Source organism: Phaseolus vulgaris, chromosome 1 (genome assembly GCF_000499845.2).
Source record: "Phaseolus vulgaris cultivar G19833 chromosome 1, P. vulgaris v2.0, whole genome shotgun sequence".
Classification (NCBI taxonomy): Eukaryota; Viridiplantae; Streptophyta; class Magnoliopsida; order Fabales; family Fabaceae; genus Phaseolus; species Phaseolus vulgaris.
The window spans coordinates 38,358,398-38,374,947 of NC_023759.2; the positions used below are offsets into that span (position 1 = coordinate 38,358,398).

Sequence of the window (16,550 nt, forward strand, 5' to 3'; positions counted from 1 at the left end):
TTCAGATGTCACTCGGTTGGTCGTGTCTCACGTTCCTCCTTGTCTTCCTCGCCGAACGGCTCCTCCGACTGGTGGGGTACCTGCAGATGGCACTCCAACGCTCAAGTCAGTGGGGTATCGTACTCGGGTGGTTAGAATACTATAGATAATGACGTACCTTCTTCCTTGGAATGCGTGATATTTATATTACCTTGATGGGCCCTTGTTGTTGGGCCGGATTAGGGGGTTGTTTAGCGATTAGGGTTGGATTAGGTCGTTTCCTAACCATAGGTTAACCTTTGCTAATTGGGTCAACCTTTGACTTGAGCACCTTATGTCGGTCGGCCACATATGACACGTGGTCGACCTCGTACCTTAAAGTATGGTCTTGACGCATGGGTTGACCGGGTCAATAGACCGGTCGGTCATCCCGGTACAAGTTTGTTTTCATGCAACCATTCGAACTAAGTGAGGGCTTTGCCTTCCATGGAGAAAGAAGCCATTTTAATCTTTTTGATCTTTGTGGTTTATTGGTAGTAAAAAAACTACTTGATTTTGAAAATCTTTTTTATCTTTTGTGGTTAAGTGATAGTAAAGAAACTACTTGAATTTGAAAATCTAGACCAATGAGTAAGTCCATTAAAACGGGGCATATCTAACTTACGGTGTAACAAAATGGTTGAAGGATGAAGTTATTGGTCACAACTACCCAATCTCCCCTACGACCATTACGAGCCACTATTTGTGTCTCCAAATTATTCATACAAGTATTAATCTCTTCGAAGGTTTTTTGGTTTTCTAGTAGTTGAAGTATGATGTCCTTTTTATCAACATTTTTTATGAAGTCATGGTGTCCCTTGAGTTCAATGGATAATTTCTCTCAATGAAAACACCAAATTGTAATACGTCTCTTACAAGTTTGGTTTCCTTCATAAAGATAAGAAAAAAAATGATAATTTTGCTTCCTTTATTCAATGCAAATATTGACACACATGTAATATGATGGTGCCTGCCAAGATGGATATGTCATATTACAAAAAAAATCTATCAGAGAAGATAATAACTAAGCCTTTAATTGTTTCCACCTTTGTAGTGTTCTACAGAGAAAAGTGTGAAGCATGAGTGTTTGTATTTGCAAGTATGTGAAGAAATGAAGAAATGTTAAGACAAATCTGCAAGAGAGGAGGATTTCCACACATTGGAATTGTGAGAAAAAAACCAATTAAATTTAATGTTTTATGTTTTTACCCTTACTTTTATTTTTCTACTAACGTCCACGACAAAATGTTACCTTATATAACAATTGATTATCTATGTTACGCTGTATAACCTAATATAGTTAATTATGCTATATAATAAAATAACAATAATAATAAAAGGATAAACAATAGTAATGCTAATAAAATTATAATTTAATATTAAATTAAACTAATTTATAACAAGATAATTTTATATATATTTTTAAAGTTTTTATATCAATTCAATCATTCATAAATTACTTTTTATTTTTATTTTTCTTTTTATATGCTCAAGTGTAACTTTTCTAATCATAATTTACAAATGAAAAAAAAAATAGAAGTAAAAGATATGTAAGTTTTGTTATTCTTTGATTTTTTTTACATGCTCATGTGTTCTTCTAATAATAATTTACAAATGACAAGTGAGAAATATGTATGTTTTACTATTATTCTCCTTTTGGTTTGCTTAAAATATTAGACAGAAGAACTTCAAGTGAGATCCCACTTTAATAATCACTCCTTTAGTAATTATGAAACAACTACAATTACAAAATGATCTTTATTTTTTTCATTTCTTTGTATTCAGAATATTTGTCATTGTATCTTTTTACTGGGCAATTTATACATCATTTCCATTTCTATTTTCTCTTTACTTTTCTTCCTTCCACTTAATTTCTTTTAACCTGAACCGAATATTCCATTAAAGTTCCAAAAGAAAACTATACAACAGCTACGAGATGTATCCTGGATGGACATTGTACATCCTCCAGTAGTGGTGTGGTTCGTGAACAAATGTCAATAAGGGTAAGGCTGGGAATTTTAGAAATGTAAGCTGAGGCTAAATAACCACTCAAAAGTTAGCAATTTTGAAAGTTTGAAGTGCTAACTTATATGCAGAAAAAAAAATGTTGCTCCCGTTCAAGATATTCAGAAAAAATACATATAAAAAATTTCTAGTCAATATTACAGGTAATAAATAAGAATGCCAAAATTCAACTAAATGAAAAGCTGCAAAGTGAGGAGGCAGAGGTTCATTAACAGGTGATGGGATGACTTAAGAGATGGGTGGTAACTAATTGCTAAAATGATTTGAAAAGAAAAGCAAAGAAAGGAGTGCCAAAATAATCATATTCAGTTAAATACATTCATTCATTGCTTGGGATAGTAATAAGGGTAGTTGTTCATTCCTACAGGTTGGGTAGGCGGAAACCCATGTTGGTCTTTCTTTGCAGAAACTGGAGGGTAAGGAATCTGCCCTTGTGTTGGATAAGGAGAAGGTACTGTGTGAGGGTTTGGATAAGAAGATGCAGAATATGGTGCTACGGTTTGGGGGTAATTGTAATTTATTGGGGGGCCAGAGCTTTTACCAGGCTGCATATAGCCTGTGCTCATAGGTAAGGAAGCCATTGGAACCACTCCAGAGGGAAATGGCGGCTGCCCAGTTTTACCTTTGTTAGAATCAGCATATTTTACAATTATATTCCTTCCCTGAAATGAAAACAAGTACAATAAGTCATAACTTCCAAAATTTATGCAGCTTCAATCCTAAAGCTATAGCAGGCGCTGTAACAAGTTTTCAGTTTACAAGGTCCAAAGCAGTTGATTTAAAATGAAAAACATATGAATTGCAATTTCCATTTGAGGAAATAACAACTTCAATCAAAAACACATGAGATTATAATCGATCTTACTAGTTTAATGTCTATTTAGATAATTACCAATTAGAAAGGAACCTCCTCCAAAACAACTACATGAGGAGCTTTATATTTTTACATATATTTGTAAATTTTGGAGGTGTATAAAGAATTTATTTAACCCTAAAGTCTAATATGCAGATAAAACCGCAAAGTTATCTAAGATGGCTTTTTCAATGATCTTCCATTTCTTCTTGTCACATTCCAAGACAGTTTTAAGCCCAGAAATAACCAGGTCCCACCCTAACAGACTTGATATAAAATATGATGCGTTTGCTTACCCCAAGAACCTTTTCAAGATCATCTATGGCCTTCTTGGCAGCTTCAGCTGTCTTGTACGTGACAAAGCCAAAGCCACTGCAGTTGGAAATAAAACAATAATAACACGTTACAGTAAAAACCAGGAAAGGAAGCTACTTAGAGCATTACTGATAGAGAGATAATAAAATCGGTTGATAAACATGACTTTTTGAAGTTCATAATTTACAGAACAAAATTTTGGAACTTCAAATTGAGACTTCGATAGAACAAATCGGTACAAAAACAGATACATGATATTGATATATTGAGAGAACGAACTATTAAACTATAGTTTTTGCTCTATGTAACTGTGCAAATATATAGACAGAGCTCTATATATGACCGTTGCTCTATATAAACCAGTTTCTTTAAAAGAAAAATAATGAAAAGTCGCACCTAGCAGCAACCCTTTTCTGGGCTGCTACAGTGAGAACAAATAGATTTTTTCAAAAGTGATACTGGATGCTCTCCACCACTGAATACATACTTAAGTGGACTGCTGTAACAAATTAACAACTATCTTTCTCAGGCATTGGAGCTTCTCTCAGGGAAATTAAAAAGACTATAAAATTTTGTATCCGAGTAATACTGTTGCTACTTTTACCGTGATTCATCGGTATCCCTGTCATATGCAACTGAACCTTCTTCTATTTCACCATGCCTCGCAAAATAGTGAAGCAGCATTTCACTTGTGACTTCTGGTGATAAGCTTCCAATGTAAAGCTTCCTCAGGGAAAGATCAGGGGCACTACTTGTTCCACTTAGACCCTCACAGGCTAGATTACAGACAGCCAATCTTCCCTGAAAACACAAATTCCTACAATCAACCAGGGAATGTCGGAATGACGACTGCATACAGTTTCACAGATTAATAGTTTTTCATTTTTTGGGGGTTGGGGACGGACAGCACCTACACAAAACTAAACTACTAAAATCTACAGGTATAAATAAAATACTAATTACAAATAACCTTCCTGTGTATTATCGACCTTAGGCCCAAAGGTAAAAAATATCACTAATCCTGAGTGTTTCTCAACAGTATAAGGTAGATACATGTCAATTGGATTCTGCAACATGAGACAAAATAAGCATGCAACAAAGTGTTCAAACCCTAATCAAAGGTTGTCTGTTATCAGAAAATAAGCCCCCTCAAAAAAGAACCACATACAAAATAATCTTCCTGATACATCTCATAGTTTGGGTGTATTGGGATTGGGAAGTTAAGAAATTAAAAAGAGACAAACTCAGTTACCATAATGTTTCAAAAGCAAAACTGCAGATTCATGCATATAAGAGATCAGAATCCGAAGCAACAAAATGGGGTAAAGCTTATACATCAATTAACTTGCTAGAAGCTTTCAATGCTTGCTGAGTTGATTCCATATTTTTGAAAGTGATAAATCCATAGCCACGGGACTTCCCTGTTACTTTATCATGGATCACGGCTCCTTCCTCAATTTCTCCATGCTCTTCAAATGCCTGGAAAAACAAGCAATGTATAAGAGACAACATACTGAGAAAGAAGAATTTTATTTTTGTCTGAAGGCTTGAGATCAGAGACATGGTACTGGGTGGCAAATAAAGGGGCATAAAATTGGCGCTCTAGAAAATAAATTTTGTTGGGCTCATTCCATGTGACAAGGAAGCAAACACATGCATGACACACTAAACACAATCACCAATGCACTCACAGCACGCAAAGTTTCTGAAGTGGTATTCCATGCCAAGCCACGAACAAAAAGCTTTCGATGGGCAGGATCTGCACTTGCAATACTTTTTATTTCTTCTGCTATTGAAGGATATTGGGACCCTCTTTATGCCTCAACATGAAAACAAACACACATGCACACGGTCAATCACACAGCGTACAAGTGGGAGCAATTTCTTTTGGCCCCTTTTTATGCAAAGCACACCAAGCAAGCAGAAGGTACGAACAATTCAAAGCTGACAACTGCACATTGTATGCACACACATAAAGCAATGCCCAAAAAGGATTCTGTTCTGACCAACTGAGGCAGAAAATTAATATCTGCCTCAAAGTATACAAAATTATTTTCACCCAGCAATTATTGATTTTATTTTAACGTTTTAGGTACAAACACCGATTGTTTGTTTCATCTCGTCATAATTATAATAATGCTAAATTTGTCAATGAACAACAATGATGATCTGAGATGAGAAGCCTCGGCACACCAGTAACTAGTAAGGTCACTGCCTTGTGTCCTAAACGCATAAAGACTATTTCATAAAGACCCGTGCTTCAACAATTTTAAGGTCAAATCCTGCAAGTCCAAGCTTTATCACATACTCACAAATCCAACTACGTTAAAAAAACTATATATTACAGTCCCCAATGGACACTACTACAAGACAAAAGTTCCACACGAGCCAATTCAAAATCAAAATACCCTTACACAATTCAAGGAAAGAACAGCAAAAAAAACGGATAAAAGCGAAAAAAAAGAGAGCAAAGAAGCATGGGGAAACTGATTGCACGGAGAGGATGAGGAAAAACAGAAAGAAGAAGTAGAAGAGGGAAAGAAGTGAAATGAAGAATATGAAACGCACAGTTTAGCTAGAAGATCAACGAGCTGGGGTTTAGCTAGAGGTTCAATGAGGAAGCGAAGTTCTTCCTTGGAAGTAAAATCACCGTTTCCTGCTTCGTCTAGTTTTCTCTTCTTCAAATCTTCCATGTCTTCTTCTTCTTCTTCTTCTTCTTCTTCTTCTTCTTCTTCCACTCAACACCTCCGAACCCAATGCTTTAGGTCTTTAATTGGGCTTCTCTTATCAATGCAGCGTGGGCTTCTCTTGCAAGAAACTCCAAGGCCCATGTCCGGCCCAGCCTCATCATAAATAAATTTGTAAATATACTTTCTATGTACAATCAAATTAGTTTGTCCTTTTTTACCTGAAAAAAAATACTTTGTTCATATATTTTTTTTGAATTGTTTTGCTATTTATGTTGTTTCTCTTTCCTATGACTTCCATTCCTAATCATTTGTGAGTATAACAAATTGTTTATTCTCTTCAACTTCACGAAACTTTTTTTTTATTTGAATTTAATTTTACATTATAAAAATTCTTAAAATTTTGAAAGTTAGTTCACAATATCAAAGTAAATTTATATTTGACCTATTATATAGTTTTTAAAAATGTATTAAGTAACTAGAATTTTTTCTTAACATTACAAATTTTTGAATTTATAATAGAAGGAATGATCAACTTACACTTTATTTAGTTAGATTGAATTAGATAGATTGGATAACAGATTTTGAATTCTTCTTTTAATTTTTTATTTCAATTTTTTTTTTGTTATATTTCTAGAGTAATTTTTTAAAATAAAATATACTATCGTTTTTTGAAGTAGATTTGTATCGTTTTTTGGGTCAAGTTGGAACAACTAGGAGGAGATTAAGATAAATCATTTTCATGTGATCAAATTTTAGTTTGGGAGTTGTTCCTACTAGGGAGATGGGACCTAGAGAACTATTGAAGTCTTCTTCTCCTTCCTTCGGTCGGTCAGGTTACTGGGTGATGAGTTGGGATTCCTCTCGTCCTCCTACTTCTCCTTCGGCACTCGGTCTCGGGTGAACACCAGATGGTGGGAGTACCTGCGAAGGCACTCCGACGCTCAAGTCAGTAAAGCGGGTGGTAAGCTCTTAGGTAGGTGAATAGTAATAAACGAGATACCTTACTCCTTGGGATGCGTGCTATTTATATTATTCTAATGGGACTACCTTGTTGGGTCTGCTTATCGGAGTGGATACCGATTAGGGTTATATTATCTAATTCTTAATGATGGATTAACTTCACTGATCTTGGTTTGAGCGTTAATGGTAATAGGGGTCGGCCGTCGACCAAGTTCTCCCTGGTATGGGTCGGCCATCGGCCAGATTTCCCTGGTCTCGGTCATCTCGGCCAGGTCTTCTAAGGCCTCAGCTAGGTAGGTCGTCGGCCTCATCGTCTCGACCAAGTCTCTTAGGTCTCGCCCAACTTTCCCTTGGTCTCGGTCAGATTGACTAGGTCTCGGGTAGCCAGGTGGGTCTCGAACAGAGAGACCAAGGGTCGGCCTCGCCCATACCGGTACAAGAGTAAATTTCTATTTTCAAATGCTTTAGTGTTTCACATTTCAATCAAGAAACTTATTATATCAATTGAAGTAGATTCTAATAAGTGTTTTGGTTTATTAGGTCAGCTTATTTATGTTTCTCTAAAGGTTTTGGAGGCTATCTTCTATCCTTTCTTTTCTTGGAATTTTTATTTCTTTGAAAAAAGTTTTTCAGCTAAGAGCTTAATCATATTCTTGACTCTATTTTGCATTGTTTTGTAAAACCTTTAATTGTTACTTAATATTGTGATTCACTTAATTAAGAGAGCGTGTTTTTTTTGTTTGATTTAAGTGTTGACAATGCATATATTGGTTAGTTGATAAATTTATTATTTTGCATGAAAACAAAAAAAGTTTCAAATGGTGTTTAGTGTTTGCATGATGTTAGAATGGTTAAGATTGATTAATTTGATTAGGGCATCTTATTAAAATTTCAATTGTTTTTGTTGGTACTATATGTGACTTAAGCCTTCATCGGTTATATTTAAGTATAGAACATCAAGCTAAAACACTATAAGAAAATAGTAATTTAGCCATCGATTTTAGCGACTGAAACACAGAGGTGACAAATTGTGACTGAAATAGTTATCGATTGACGTTAATCTCAAATATATGATCCAAATAACGCCTAAATGAGTTGTTAGTGATATTAATGTGTTTAGCGATCAAATGTGGAAGTGACACAAAATTTGGTTGTTAAATTGGTGGTAGTGTTGAAGAAAATAAAAGTGGTGTTTTTTGCAATCAACTTAGCAATCAAAGTTGTTTGTTTTTCAACGACCAATTTTTGTTCGATAGCTAAATGAAATTGTTAATTTTAGTCACCGAATTAACGATTGAATTAAGTTAGTGATCAAATATGCTTCGATCACAAAAGAAAATTTTGATTTCTCCAACTTAAGTCATTTTCTACTCCCCTCTAACTTTATTAAAATCCCCAAATCATCTAATCTAATGTTTAACAATGAAGTCCCGCTTGAACTTGCCAAGCTTGCTTTTGCGAAGAGTTTCTCAGCTTAGAAAAGGATTTCTAGCTCTCAAACTTGGAGGGAGAATTGAAGCTTTGGAGCTTAGGTTAGGGGTGACATCGTGAGCTAGCCCGCCCCACGCAATGAATGCAGACTCATCTCATTGACCCGCCCTGCATAAGAGGTAACCCATGGGCCAATTCGCATAAAAAAATATTTTTTTAAAATTAAAATTTCATTAATTATAAAAAACCTATTTCTCCTGTTGCAAAATTAAAATTTTATCCATGTTTTAATTCATTTAATTAAGATAAAAATATAAAAGGAATTCAAGTATGGAGGTTGTTATAAGGCTTGATTAAAAATAATTAAAGTTTTATTTTGTATCTATTTTCTCTCTATATGTATGTAAATGTATTAAACTATTTTATCAAACTTTTTTCTACAAAATATTTTAATAAAGATGACAATTTTTTTTATCAACTATCTTATTGAAATATTTTCTTAATATTATTTTTTAATAAATTTTAAATATAAGACTTTACTTAAAACTAAATTCACTATCATTCTTAATATTAACTTCTTTAGATTATAAAAATAAAACATTATTTTTTTAGTACATTAAATTCAAATTTTTAAATGAAATAAAATAAAGATCACATTGCTATAATGAGTGAGTTAGAAATGATTTCACTTTTACAAAAAAATAAATAAATTATTTTTTTATTTATGCATATCAGCGAGCCAACCCGTCTTGTCCTACTATTAGCCCGCTCGGGCTGCAGTTCATGCGAAACGAACCTAAACAAGTCAACTTACTAGATTAGTGAATCCACCACACCCACGTTTTTTGGTACCGGACTGTGGATCAACCTGCATGATCCGTCCCGCATTACCATCCCTATCTTATGTGTTGGTATATTGATTTTTTTTTATATCTTAACTTCAAAAAAATATTACATTTTTTTAAATAATTTAGAGGGAAAGAGAGAGAGTAACAAAGAGGAAGTAATTTTAATTTCCAACCTTATGGAGATAGGGTCATGACACAGGTAATTATTTATAAGGCCTTAGGCCCTTGATCCACAGATTTAATTTTAATAGTTTTCTACATGTTGACTATTTAATCGTTTTGATAATAATTAAAAATATTACCAAAATAATATTCGAATATATTGTTGGCAATTGCTTTTTGCATTCAGCAGAAAAAACGAAAAAGTCCTTAAAAAAATGAGATGCGTATAAAAATATATTTCGGACTCCCTTTTCTGGAATATGTGTTCCAGATTTTTTTTTGGAACGAGTTTTTTTAATTACGGATTTATTTATCTGGGCTTTTCATTTTTTTTTCTGGATTTTTATTTCTGAAACACAATAATCTCTCTTCTGGATAGTTTTTTCTAGAATATATTATTTTTAATTTTGGATTCTTTTATCTGGAATAGAATTTTAATTTTTTTTCTGGATTTTTATTTCCGAAACTCAATAAACTCTTCTGGATTTATTTTTTCAGAATATATTATTTTCAATTTTAGATTTTTATTTCCAGAATAAAAGGAATTTTTGAAAATAAAAAAAATATGTTGGGTGCATGTTAAAATTGATTGGGTGTAGGAAGCATTTGCCTATATTGTTTTTGTCAATTAAAAATGGCAATGTGTTTCACGAACTGTTATAAGAGGGCTTTAGTTCATTTATAGAATGACCCACAAACATGGAAATGGACTTGTACTTTTAAGTTGGATAAGAAAGAGATTAAATTGGGGAAAATGCTCCCTACACCATATCAATTTTAACATACACCTAACCTCTAACCTGGTATTAAAATGATAAAAATATCCATAAAAATAACGAAAATAACCTTAAAAAAGAAGGGTGTAAATAAAAATTTGTTCCAAAATCTTTTATCTGGAAATATTCCGGATTTAGATATCCAGAACACATTTTGAATTCTGAAATTTTTTATCCATAATGCGTATTTTATTTTGTGTTCCGAATTTTTTATCGGCAATGTATTTTTATTTTTGAATTATTTTTACTATTCTAGATTTTTAGATCTGAAATAAAGATAATTTTGAAAATTTTGAAAAATAATAGGGTGCAGTTTAGAATTGATATGGTGGAGGAAGAAATTGTCTTAAATTGGGCCTGCTAAATTGCTACTTAAATCTTCCCAAACAAATAAAAAGATCTTCCTACCTCCTTCCCATTAAACATTTTCAGTAGAAACTAAGTTGTCAAAACTAGTTTATTTAATGAATCATTCCAGGTGTTGTTAGGTCATTAATTGACATGATATTAATAAAAAAAAAATATTTAAATTTTTTTGTCTTAATAAAGTATCAATATATAAAATATAAAATAAAGTTCAAAAAGTTGTAATTTCATAGTTTCAATTTCAAAATATCATCTTCTTAAAATAATTAATATCCAAAATAAAGTTTTTAACAACCACATAAATCACTAAACAAAAAATAAATAACATAACTCTATAAACAAAATAAAAAAAAATATATGTAAATATCTATTTTTTTAAAAAGTATATAAAATTATCAACCCGAATTGAATATTCGGGTTTTCAATCGACCCGATTGGGTCGACTTAGATCGCACTTGCTCAAGTACATTTTTTATTCGATCATCAATGTGGATTTAGTGAATTTGACCATCCACTTTTCTTGTTAAAATTCAAGTGAACATTGAAAACATATAAAACAAATTATTCACCATCTCTCATAAAAACATGCAAACAAATTTATGCAAGGATCACAGAGATTTTTTTAGCTTGTAATGAGGTCTAGTTAACAAGAAAAATAGCATTTGTATTCTTCTTTGTCTCATCTTTTTTTCTCAAATCATACTTTTATCTTTATACTTCCCCTAGTTAGTTTTTATTTTTATTTTCAAATTGCTTTTAATAATGGTTTTTGTTTATTTATTATTTTAATTTTTATAATATATATATATCCTAGCGGTTGATGTGCAAGGGTCCTAGCGGAAGTCAAAATTAGTCACTAAAAGTGGGGTTGCTCAGTCATGTGGGGTGACTCAAAATTTTCCAAGGTGCTGAATTTCGTAGTTTATACTTAACCCTCTTCCAACCTTGGGAAAACATGAAGAATCTCGAATACAAAAGAAACAGAAGAAAACAAAGGTTGCCTAGTGTAAATCTGGAGGGAGCAACTGTGTTTTCAAATGTTTCTGACAAGCCAGCTAAGATTGTTGGGATCTTCTGCTTCACTTCTAATCTAACTCAAGTGTAAGGTTTTCAGTTTTCACGTGTCATACCTAAAACATGGAAGCACAAGGCAAAAACACCAGTTGAAATGCAATTTTAAAAGTGGTGAAAGATGACAAAATAGAAATCATTACATGTGTTTAGTCTTAGACTTTTTACCGAACTATGATCCCAATTAGTTCCAATATAATCAAAAGCCAAATAAACCATTATTTTGATTGCAGAGCTATATATGAACAACTGAACATGAGAACATTAGAATACAAAGTTTTTAGCTCACATTCACGCGTCCAATAACACATCTTAGTGTAATCACTACTTAAAAGTTGTTACATACCAAGGAGTAACATTAGTTGTGTCACATGATCAGCAGCTTCCAGGTTCTAACCTAGTACTCTCTAGCCAGTGAAAAAGTACCATGCATTTGTCATTCAAATTATTGTTAACATTCATTTCAGTTAATGGAATGTTGAAAATAGATTAACCATGCATATCATTAACTAAAAACCAACAGCATGGCTTAACAAATCATCTACCTTTTCCCCCCTTCTAGAATATGATATTGAAAGTAGTGGTGAACCACGTGCACAAGGCATGCTCTTGCCCTTTTCATATTAACCTGATTCAACTCTTGAAAATCATCATTCTCACTTTCCTACTAAAAGCCCTTTCTCATTTATCATGAAGATCAGAAGTAGCAGAACTTTGGGTGCCGTCTTGGCCTTGGTTATGGTTCACTTTCTTCTGTTCTCCTTGTACTCTCTCTCCCATGAACAGATTTTTTCAGGAGAGAGAAGTCTATCAGTGTCAAGGGAGCTGCTATCTTCATCCTTGGCTTCTTTTTCAACAAGTATAAATAAGATAAGTGGAAGCAGAAAACAGAAGAGCAAAGATGTGGAACCGAGCCTGAGGAAAGCACCATCCAGCATACCAAATCCTACTCAGAACTAGTGGGATTAGACATTTGTTGTAGAGATCTCGGCTAGGAAGAATTCTTTGCGATTTGATCTTGTTGTCTGTTTTATTAGTCTCTTGCTTATATAGTTTCTGATGTTTCAGATTCTTATTTAGCTCTTTTTCTTGTTTGCTATTTTCTCTTATATGGTTTTAGTGATAATGTTGAAGGAATTAGAGAAAGCACAGGCACAGTGTACATAAGAACTAGAATTAAAGAAAGTATATTCCAAGGATTTTGCTTTGCAAAAGGAAGTAGCTTCACCATTTAATCAGAGGCCCAAATGGGAATTTCGCTTTTGATTAAGAAAATGTTAGAATTTTTGTCAGACCATGGTGAGATCTGTATAAAAAAAGATTCAAAATGTAAAAAGCTTAATCCTTCTAGGCTTTCTTGGCTTGTCATTAGTTATCCAATATGTGTAACTTCATATTCTTCTTTGTCTTTCAAAAAAAAGACCAAATTATAGTTTGTATATTTTCCCCAAAAAGAGAGAGAGAAGAACAATTGTTGTTTTATTTCTACCAGTGTTTTAACATGGTTATGGTCTAAGGAGATGGTGCAGGCATGAACTACTTTCCTTTGTGAAGAAAAAAGATATTGCAATTCTTGGTTTACACGATTGGGTAGGGGAGACTCATGCTACTCAATCATGCCAAGGTCAAAATAAGTGATGAGAACAGATGGCAAAGTGAGAAGTGCACGTTTGGTTGTTGGTTAGTGAGTTGTTGAAACATCTAGGCTTATAATGCCTCTTTTAGGTACAAAGTTTGCTTTACAGCCAAGTAGATTGGAACTTATTGGCAGTGATATGAAACATTGGTTGGATTGGATGCTTTCCAGAAAATATGTTAAACACATTATCATTTACACCCTTATACCTCTCACATCAACATGAGTTACTAAGTGCGGTTTTTATTAAGGCGAACTATGAAAAACTATGTGACTTAGTGAGGTAAGAGTTTCTCTATTACATGATGAATAGGCTAGGCTTACATGAGTAGTGGATATCATGGGTAAAGGATGTATGAAATCAGTCACGATTTTAGTTAAAGGGAGCTCAACCACAAAGTTTAAACCATTTAGGGGATTGAGACAAGAGGATCCCTTGTCACCTTTTTTATTTCTTATAGTAGCATAGAGTTTGGAGACGAGCAATAAAGCCAAAACTACTACATGGTCTGAAAATAGGGAGGCATGACATAGAAGTAAGTGTCCTTCAGTTTGCGGATGATACACTCTTTATGTGTGAAGTTAATAATCAAAATACACTTACCATAAAATACATCCTTAGGTGCTTTGATTTAGTTTCGGGCTTAAGAGTCAACTTCCATAAATCAAAAATAGCATCAATAGGTATCGAAATATAGGTAAATCAAATGTATGTTGAAACATTAAATTTTGACCAAATGACCATTCCTTTTAAGTACTTAAGTATGCTCGTGAGAGCTAATTCAAGAAAAAAACAATTTTGGAAACCAACTATTGATAAAATTAAAGGAAACCTTAATGTTTGGAAAGGTAGGTACTTGAACCTGGCAGGGAGGATATGTCTCATTAAGTCGATCTTCACTCCACTCCCACTCTATTACTTTTTTGTTTTTCAGAGTCCCAATTTATGTGTGCTAGGAAATTATAAATATACAAAGAAAATTTCTATGGAGATGGGGAGTGATACTAGGAGAATAACATGGGTTAGTTGGAGTAAGATATGTAAAACAAAGAAAGAGGTGGGCTTAGGTATTAAGAAAATTGGAGCATTCAATAAGCCCTACTAGCCAAATGGAAGTGGCGTTTAGGGGTTGAAACTAATGGAAAATAAAGAAAAATTTTATTGTCTAAATATTAGTTTGATAGAGGCGAGGATAGAAGCATACCTGATAGACTTAAGTCTTAATGGTAGAGAAATTTAGTTAAAGTATGCGATTAAGGAGGAAATGAAAGTTGGTTTAAACAAACTATTGGTTGGAAATTAGGAATAGGAGATAATGTCAAATTTTAGGAAGATAGATGGGTAGGTGATTATAACCTCACACAATTGTATCCTAGGCTTGTTTCAATATCAATGCACCAAGGAAAAACAATGAGAAAAGTTGTGAAATGGACTGAAACAGGTTGGATATGAGACCTGCAACATAGAAGGAATAAATTTGAGTGGAAGAAAGCACCAGAACACGCTTTAATAAGTCAAATAAGCAAAACACAACTAAAGAGAGATACAATTGACACATGAACATGACTAGCTGATTAAAGAGGAACCTTTACAATTAGTTATGCCTACATAATCTTAACAATGCAACCAACTAGGGAAGAAAACAACAATTCTTATGGAACCTTATGGTTTGTTAAAGCTAGTCCCAATGCTTTGATTCTAGCCTGGCCCTATGAGGGTGAACCTTGTTAATTAAAGGGTATTTTTAGAAACCGCTAAATGTCCTATCTGTTTTCAACATGTTGCAGCTGTTAACCACTTATTTCTTGACATTGCTATTGCTTTGTCTATTGGAATTAATGTTTCAGATGGATAGGCTCTCAATTTTTCCAACACACTGATATTTATAAATACTATGAGCAATTTTATATGTCTCAATTAAATCAAAAGCAAAATTTGCATTCGAAACCCATGTGGACTGTAATGATATGACATATTTGCAACCATAAGAACTCAATTATTTTCAAATAAGGAGTAGTAGGTATATAAGAAATTATGCGGATGACACAACTAAAAACATGACTTTGGTTAAAAAACTACATGAACCATGATGTCAAAAAAAGATGGAGGAAAAAACATCTCCAATTCACACAAGATAACAACAATTTCATTTTGAAGTTCATCTAGTTTTAATGCATCAATGACTTTACAACAAATGGAAGAGAAGAATGAGCACAAATGGGATATGGTATGTCTAACAATTTTTGGTAAGATCCCGCAAATAACTACCGGCAGCAACTGTTGCATCAAGATGTGACAATCATGAGACTTCAACCCAATTAACTTCAAATCTTGCATTGACACTGGGCTCTTCACATTTGAGGAATGTCCTTGTGGCACTTTCACACCCTTTAGACATTGACAAAAACTAATTTTTTCATCTTTTGGAATGGTGTAACAGGCTGGGGGCAAATATGTATGAATACCCATTTCTATGGGTGCCAACTCGCCTCGTATGTTCATCTCAATCAAATCTAAACGAGCATTTAAACCATTATTCGTCTTCCCATTAATGTTAAGAAGTTTACTAATTAAGCTATCGCACACATTCTTTTCAACATGCATTACATCTATACAATGTCTGACTTCTAAATTCGACCAGTACGAAAGATCAAAGAAGATTGATTTTTTCTTCCAAATGTTTGTCACAGATGACTTTTTTTTTTACTCACCGAATGTGTGGTCTATGTTATTTACCTTTTCGTAAACCTCAACACCAGTTAATGGAGTTGGTGGACCACTAGTCTCTTGGTGTCCATTAAAGACTTTTTTCAACCTCCGATAAGGATGATGACTTCTAAGAAACCTCCGATGCCGAAGATATACTGTCTTCCTTCCATGTTTCAATTGTTGAGAAGCAGTGTCTTCTTCGTATATTGGACATGTTTTATGACCCTTAACACTATAATCTGATAAGTTATCATATGCCGGAAAGTCATTGATGGTGCAAAATAACATGGCATGCAACTTGAAAGTTTCATTAGCAAATCCGTCAAATACTTCAACACATTGGTCTCACATTAACTTCAAATCTTCAATTAGGGGACTTAGATAAACATTTATGTCATTCTCTGGCTGTTTCGGACCGGATATCATCATAGACAACATCATGTATTTTCGCTTCATGCACAATCCAGGAGGTAAGTTGTAAATAACTAGTAAAACAGGCCATGAACTGTGATTTGTATTCATATTACCAAACAAATTCATTCTGTGTGTAGCTAAACCAAGTTGAATATTTCTTGATTCTTTACCAAACTCTGGAAACTAATCATCAAATTTCTTCCACTGAATGGAATCAGCTGGATGTCGGTACATGCCATCACATTTGCTCTCATCTGCATGCCATCTAAGATTCT

General features: G+C 33.5%; 1 protein-coding gene across 1 annotated transcript; it reads right to left on the bottom strand.

Annotated features, from left to right (window-relative positions):
* Positions 1–2,141: 2,141 nt before the first annotated feature.
* On the bottom strand, positions 2,142–5,967 carry LOC137814127 (UBP1-associated protein 2C-like). The gene is made up of 6 exons (XM_068616699.1): positions 5,780–5,967; positions 4,903–5,023; positions 4,547–4,690; positions 3,816–4,012; positions 3,193–3,268; positions 2,142–2,705 (listed from the first exon to the last, which is right to left on the bottom strand). Exons 1-6 carry the CDS (start codon positions 5,902–5,904, stop codon positions 2,367–2,369), a joined length of 1,002 nt encoding a protein of 333 aa, XP_068472800.1. The 5' UTR covers positions 5,905–5,967; the 3' UTR covers positions 2,142–2,366.
* Between the last annotated feature and the right edge of the window lie 10,583 nt (positions 5,968–16,550).

Bases quoted from the DNA above. Each gene is read 5' to 3' on its own strand.
- LOC137814127 (XM_068616699.1), bottom strand. From the start codon at position 5,904: ATGGAAGATTTGAAGAAGAGAAAACTAGACGAAGCAGGAAACGGTGAT. The intron at 5,024-5,779 runs GTGCGTTTCATA...TGAGGCATAAAG, and splicing joins GTTGATCTTCTAGCTAAACT to AGGGTCCCAATATCCTTCAA. The intron at 2,706-3,192 runs GTAAGCAAACGC...TTTTCATTTCAG, and splicing joins ATCTTGAAAAGGTTCTTGGG to GGAAGGAATATAATTGTAAA.